Below are 7,379 nucleotides of genomic sequence, written 5' to 3'. Positions count from 1 at the left end.
TGTTCCGCCGTGTTGCGAAGACGGGAGGGTAAATGGGAGAGAGACAGAGGGAGAGAGGGAGGGAGGAAGGGAGGGAGAGAGGGGGGTGGGGGTGAGAGAGAGAGGGAGGGGGGAAGGTGTAAGCTGGATTAACAGGGAAGGCGTCTGAAAGAGCTGACGGACGAAGAACACGTCAAAAGCAAAGATCGATTTCTCAGGAGGAGAGGAGGTGTCAGGATGTAAAGCCAGGCAGAGTGGGGGGAGAGGAGGTGGAGGGCGCCGTGGTGAGAGAGAGGGGGGGAGAGAGAGGGAGGGAGAGAGAGAGAAAAAAAGAAAGATGGACAGGTGGAGTGAGAGACAGATGTCGGGGTGCAGGGATCAGTAAAGCCTCCTATCTCCGCTCTTGCATCAGAAGCAGTGTGGACAGGTTGTGCTCTGAGATAGCAGGCAAGAGGGTGGCAACGCAATCATCAGTATTTTTTTCTGCTAGCCGTAGCAGAAAGCCAATGGCAGCTGCAGCGGCACCGCTTGACTTAAAACCTTTCTGATGGCCTCATTTCATTGCACAGGCTGCCATTAGCCACGCTAAAATGGATTAGCAGGCCAGGCGTGTACTGTGTATCGATCACCAGCGTCATCTGCCATGGTTTGGACACACAATTAATGTCCACCGAGCTTTAGCGTGCAGCCGAGACGCTCTCATTAAAATCAATGCGCCATTGCTGTCAGGATCGCCTGCCTTGGCTGAAATGGAGGCCGACCGCAATATGCAGAGGTGCTCCCTCCTAGATACCACTTTGTGTCTGTGTGTGTGTGTGTGTGTGTGTGTGTGTGTGTGTGTGTGTGTGTGTGTGTGTGTGTGTGTGTGTGTGTTTGTGTTTGGCCTTAGAAAGCAGCGCAATATTTGAACCCTTCCCCATCAACACCATTAACACACTCATTTTCAGTCATAAATCAATCATTTTTTGACATTGACCCATGGATCAATCCAGCGTCCAACTTTAATGTCTACATTACAGAAGCCGCCTCTGAATCCTCTAATAGCACACATGAAAGACGTTCATCTTTTACTCTGAAATAAATGTCTGTTGAAATGCTGCGAATATATTAAGTCTTGCAGTCATTTTGGAGGGTACGACTATTTTTCCGAGCATGTTTTGATTTCAGGCACGCACACACAGCACCGTCTTCCTCCAGAGATTAGCTTCTCCCTAATTACCCTACCGTTTGAAAGGGTGCTTGTGCACAGGCAAGGGCTAATAAATTATCCCCCTTTTTTATGTATGTAGGCCAAGGCTGTGTGTGTGTGTGTGTGTGTGTGTGTGTGTGTGTGTGTGTGTGTGTGTGTGTGTTTATTTTTTATATTCTGTTTGGTGGCCTTAATCCATACATTTATTGTGAAAGAACTTGTATTTTGAACTTGACAACACGAGCACTATGCCTTGCAAATCAGATTCAGTTAATCTCTAAGAATTGCTAATACATTGGAGGAGATGTGTGTGTGTGTGTGTGTGTGTGTGTGTGTGTGTGTGTGTGTGTGTGTGTGTGTGTGTGTGTGTGAGAGAGAGAGAGAGAGAGAATGTGCATGTGATGGAGGAGAGGTGTAAGTTAGCAAGTTAGGGCTCATGAGCAAGTGCGCAAAGCTGCAAAAGAGTGTGTGTGTGTGTGTGTGTGTGTGTGCACATGTGCATGTATCTGTGTGCTATGTTTTCGAAGGACATGGCAACATCATCATGGTGGAAGCTCACCACTACCACCATATTTCCAGCCCTGTTTGCAGAACCGTGTTGTCAAGTGCCAAAAAGAACAGTCGGTTCCAGTCCAGCTCTCAGTTCCAGCTCGAGGTTCCATCTGGCACCCACTGTGGCATGATACGTTCCACGAGATCGGCAGAATGTCTCACTCCTCTTCATCTCTCTCACTCCACTTCTCTCTCTCTCTTTCCACCTATCCCACTCTCTTTCCCTCTATCCCTCTCTCTCCACCACTTTCTCTCTATCCCTCTCTCTCCACTTCTCCCTCTATCTCTTTCTCTCTATCCCCCTCTCTCTCCACCTCTCTGTCTCTATCCCCCTCTCTCTCTGTACTGTGTGGGAGGGTTGGTGCTAAAATAAACCAGAGAGGAGTGTTGTTTGTGTGTGTGTGTGTGTGTGTGCGTGTGTGTGCGTGCGTGCGCGTGTGCAGTGTACTGTGTACTGTGTAGCAGGCCAACAGATGGGTCCAAGCAGACCTGCAGGCCGGCCACAAACACACACACACACACCTCAGTTTTGAAATCAGCCCGGTGTGGCTGAGTGTGCTCAGGAAGATGATTCATACTAGGACTTTATTACGGAATTGGAACGGCCTCATTTTACTAAATGCCCCAATAAAAAAAGGTGCAGTTATTCACATATTGGAAAATGCATCCAAAAGCCCAGTCACCACTCTTGTTTATGAAAAATCATGAAATCCATTTATGAATCTTCTGGGTGTATTGACATTAAAATGCCCTCCAGACCACCAAACAGTGTGCCACCGGTAACCAGAAGCGTGTGAACTCTGTCAAGAGACTGACCATCAGGCAGACCTTCTGTTTGCTTTCACAGCACTGACACCAAGCATGATATTATTTGTCTTTACCCTTCAAGAAGGGCTAGCCCATGCTATTTGAGTGCGAACAGAAAGACTTGTCTTTGTAATTGACTATCCTTTCTGCAGCTGGTGAGCTCTTAAAGACCTCCATTTCCTCATTCGTGAGCATCTTAAGCAAATCTGTGGTGCAGATGGATCATTTGGCAAACTGGGATGCTAGGCCTTCCAACATTGCCTTGCCTTGCTTGGCTCTGCACTGCCTCGCACCGGTCCCCAAACATTGTGCACACTGTTTGGATAGCAGTGAGAGTTAGAATCTAGTGTTTGCATTTCTCTCAAACTGTGGCTGTTATTCTAGTAGTGTCCTTCCCACTACTAAATCTCAGGGCTTCAGTTTGGTTTTTGGTTTGGTATTACTATTACTATTATATGTTGTATAGCAAGGTCATCGTATGGCTGTCCATGTACTGTTTTCTGTGTGTGTGTGTGTGTGTGTGTGTGTGTGTGTGTGTGTGTGTGTGTGTGTGTGTGTGTGTGTGTGTGTGTGAGAGAGAGAGAGAGAGAATGACCCTGTCCATGTACTGTTTTAACTGCACGAGTAAGTGTGCAAGCATGTTTTTGTGCCGGTGTGAACATTGAAACAGCTTTATTTTAGCCTGTCCGTGTTCGTCGCGGTGATGCTGTTTTTATTTGTCACAGGAAACCTCGGCCCGTTTCCCAGCTGGTCGCCCAGCAAGTAACGCAGCAGTTCGCCTCTCCCACACAACCCAAGAAGGAGAAGAAGGAGCGCACGGACAAAGAGCGCAGCGACAAGGAGCCCACACTCAAGAAGATCAGCCACAAGAGGATGAGGTGAGAAAGCACTCCCGCTGCCAGGAATGTGTGTGTGTGCGTGCGTGTGTGTGTCTCATTTTGATGCAAAATAAGACGAGAGGCCATCTCTTTGTGCCAGCTTGTATGCAAATTCAAATATGTACTTATGTATCTTTCTTCACCAGTCTTGTAGACAAGTAAGAGAGTGTGTGTGTGTGTGTGTGTGTGTGTGTGTGTGTGTGTGTGTGTGTGTGTGTGTGTGTGTGTCTGTGTGTGTGTGTGTGTGTGTGTCTGAGAGAGAGACAGTTTCAGCATACACACACACACACACATAGTCTTGGGTAGAAAATGACTTTAGTCTGTGCTTGTCTCTGTGCCAGGTTGTGTATAAAAATAGAATGTGATTCTTTTGGTCCAGTTTTCCAGTACCAAATTATGTATGAAATGAAGTTTGTGTGTGTCTTTGTGTGTCAGTGTGTGTGGAAGAGAGAGTGAATGAGCGTTACCTCTAGTTTGCATAGAAAATGAATTCGGTGAGTGTGTGTGTCTACCCGCACCTAGAGGTATCGGATACCCTTTCAAATGTTCACAGAGTCTGCCTCGCCTGTCTGAGTCCCACTTAAAACTGCACAACTGTTTGGAAAGTCAAGTGCAAAGTGATGGAACTGAGAATGCAGCAGAAAGGAATATTAAAAATAAAAAAATAAAAAGACTTGTAGCTTGTAGCTAAAAAGGGGTAGTGCCCCTATTCCATGGGGGTCTCCGGCGTACCCACAGACACACAGGCTGTCACGCTCGCAAGGAGGCCAAAGCCGTAGCACTTGTATACCCCCTTTAAAAATGCAGGAAGTGGGTTTTTCACTTTGCATTGGCATCCATTGCACTCACCCCACTAAATGTCAGTTCTGCTCTCACTTCCACGAGAAGCGATCCCTGAACAAGAGGAACCTGTGCTACACTGCAGAGTCCGCTGATGGACTTAAACCTCCATGGGAGACAGAACTGCTAGACAGGAGACTAGATCAAAAGACTAGACATGAAGATGTAGGAAGTCCTAAGCTTAGCCTAGCTTAGCTTGAAGACTCTTGATTTTGGGCTATTATTTAGTTATAGAGTATCTATTATTCAAATCAAATGAAAATTAACACAATGCACTTTTGTTGAGGAAGTTGTTCTGTTGAATCTCTTGTCCATCAGTGCAGTAAAGTTAGTGTAGTACCCTGCCATAACACATGGCCTTCAAAATGTGCATTAAGCCTTAAAACTCTCCATGGCTACTCAGTTTTCTTTAGTTAAAGGGGTTACCATGTGATGATATACACAGTCTCTCTCACTATATGTGTGTGTGTGTGTGTGTGTGTGTTTGTGTGAGGTTCTTTCTGTTTTTGGAAATAAATGGGTGACCCTTCATTTGAGCTTTGTAGGCTTCACAATGCTACAACTCAAGTTCAACAAGTGTGTGTTTGTGTGTGTCCTGTCCCCCAAGCTAGCCTACCGTGTGTGTGTGTGTGTGTGTGTGTGTGTGTGTGTGTGTGTGTGTGTGTGTGTGTGTGTGTGTGTGTGTGTGTGTGTGTGTGTCCTGTACTGTCCTCTCCTGTCCCCTATGCAGGCCTAAGTGTGATGTTTGTTTGTTTGTTTGTTTGTTTGTGTGTGTGTGTGTGTCCCATGCAGGCCCCGGTTAAAGAACATCGACAGGAGCAGTGCGCAACACCTGGAGGTGACGGTGGGCGACCTGACGGTCATAATCACGGACTTTAAGGAGAAAGCCAAGCCCACGACCACCTCGTCGCCCAGCGCTGCGTCGGCCGACCACCACAGCCAGAGCGGCTCCAGCTCCGACAACAACGCCGAGAGGGCCGTGTCCCGCTCCTCGTCCCCCCGCGGCGAAGCCTCATCTGTCAACGGAGAGTCGCACTAAAATACAAACTTCGCCCCCCCTCCTTCCCTCGCCCCTCCTATCCTCCCAGTCCCACTCATCCGCTGTCCTCAAAGCCCAGATGCCATCCGTGTCATCCCTCCTACCTATGTCCCCTTTGTCCTTCTCCTCTTCCTTGCCCTCTTCAAAATGTAGACCTGTCTCCCCCCACCCCCCCACCCCCACATGCACATGTAAGCGTTTGCCAAGCCCTTACAGCAGGTTACAGTCTCTTCCCGCAGAGAAATCCACTACGCCACAACAAAACAGCAAAAGTTTTCTTGTTTTGCTTTTTGTGGGAGGCTGGGGGTTTGGCGTGCGGCTCTCCCTCTGCAGGGGGTATTCCAGCTCTGGTCAGCGTCTTTGCGCCTCACGGTTTGGGACGATACCTGGCTTTTGCCCACACAAGTCGACAAACTGTAGAATTTCTATGTCCCATTCAGGATTAATACTCTATTGATATAGCATTCTAAGAAGATTCATTCTAAAGTCCTGCCATACGTCCTCAGTAAGCCCCATGCATCTTCCATTTCAGATTGATGTTGGCACTCTCATCCAATCGGTGTTATTGATTACATGTAGACACTGATATGAGCCCCGCCCACTTCATCTCACCTCCATCGTTTCTGTCCAATAAGAACTATTGTGGCATGATCTGATTCAGAGTCTCAATGCATTATGGGGAAAAAAATATGACGCAATTCCCTTCATTGTACAGTCATTGGTTTATGAAACTGTGATAGAATACGACCTATTCTTTCTTGTTTAGTTTTTGCACCTGCTGGTATTTGGTGTGGTTTCATGAGAGAATATTTTACATTAACATTTTTTTTTTTTCATTTGTGTTTACTTTTGTTGTTTTAAAACAATTCACAGCACAAGTTATATATCATATCATGTTGTTCTCTCATTGCTCTGGCCAAGGTGTGCTATATAAGATGCATAAACATCTTGGTGAATTATGTGTTAATTAAAAGTTTGAAAAAAAACAAAACATTTATTACTTAAAAAAGACATTGTATTAGGAAGGTGTTGACATTGAATCTCCATTTTATAGATTTGAGCTTGTCATCAGAGATTTATTATTACTGTCTAGAAATGTCACCGAATAAAATGACCAGATATAGCCTCTTCAGTAAAAGCCTTGTAAATAAAGTGATAATGTGGGATTTGCAGCAAATGGAAGGGAGCCCATATTTCTTTTTTTCATGGCAATACATCCCCAATTTTAGGGACATCGAAACTGGAAAGTTGGCACGCTCACATTTTGACCATACACTTACTGTCACATACACCCTAACAGCCAAGAGTATTTTTAGATTTTAAATGGCCATAACAATTTATCAGTCTGGGTTGCAGGACATCATTATAGATTTTATTCACGCGGGTATTAAAGAAGGTGATTAGACATTTGCCTCCCAATTAGACTTGATCGATGCATAGATGGAACTAATTTCTTCAGGAAGTCGTAACTAGACATAAAATATGCAAACCTACAGGAGACACGGAGATTGATAGTCCTTACATATGAAGTCATTTAACGTGGTAGCCGCTTTTAAAGTTGACTGCATTCCAACAACAGTTATGTTGAAGTCAACTGGAATGTCGTGTGCTGAAACGACCTGTGATTTTATTGCTGTGGCTGGCAGTAGCCTATTCATGGGTGTTGTGACACTGTTGTGGTCTTTAAGGCTGTAAGAGTAAGTTTTACCCCCGAATCAGACATTTTCACACAACAGATCGATATGGCATATCGGATAACATTTTAATTATGCATTACTTTTATACATTTCCAAACAAACTATTCTTTTTCAAAGTGCAACCAAATCATGAGGTTACGTTAGGAGAACAATATTAACGATTAGGCCTATACAAATGGATGACCGTGCCTTTGTCTATTAATAGCCTGTGTCTCAAGGTTCACCTCCGAATAGGCTATAACCAGAGACTTTGCTATAACACGCGAACAAGCCATGGGAATATCTCTTGGCGAAATCACCCCTGGGGACGCCCTTTTTAACGCCTGAAAGCGGTGGGGGATGGTAGTGGTGATTGGCTTGGCACCTCAAGACTACAATTGCAATGAGCTTTTGTCGAT

The 7,379-nt window shown here is 45.5% G+C and overlaps 1 protein-coding gene across 2 annotated transcripts in view; it reads left to right on the top strand.

Moving 5' to 3' along the window:
- Positions 1 to 6,275, top strand: part of yaf2 (YY1 associated factor 2) — a 16,784-nt gene extending 10,509 nt beyond the window's left edge. For both annotated transcript variants that reach the window (XM_080851170.1, XM_080851171.1), the window contains exons 3-4: positions 3,253 to 3,405; positions 5,038 to 6,275. In XM_080851170.1, the coding sequence (XP_080707296.1) occupies positions 3,253 to 3,405; positions 5,038 to 5,284 (400 nt within the window). In that variant the 3' untranslated portion in view covers positions 5,285 to 6,275. The remainder of the gene's footprint in view (positions 1 to 3,252; positions 3,406 to 5,037) is intronic.
- The last annotated feature ends 1,104 nt before the right edge of the window (positions 6,276 to 7,379 follow it).

This window comes from Sprattus sprattus, assembly GCF_963457725.1.
Source record: "Sprattus sprattus genome assembly, chromosome: 14".
Taxonomy (NCBI): Eukaryota; Metazoa; Chordata; class Actinopteri; order Clupeiformes; family Clupeidae; genus Sprattus; species Sprattus sprattus.
Note: the sequence above shows the minus strand (reverse complement) of the source record. Positions and strands in the feature narration are given on the sequence as shown.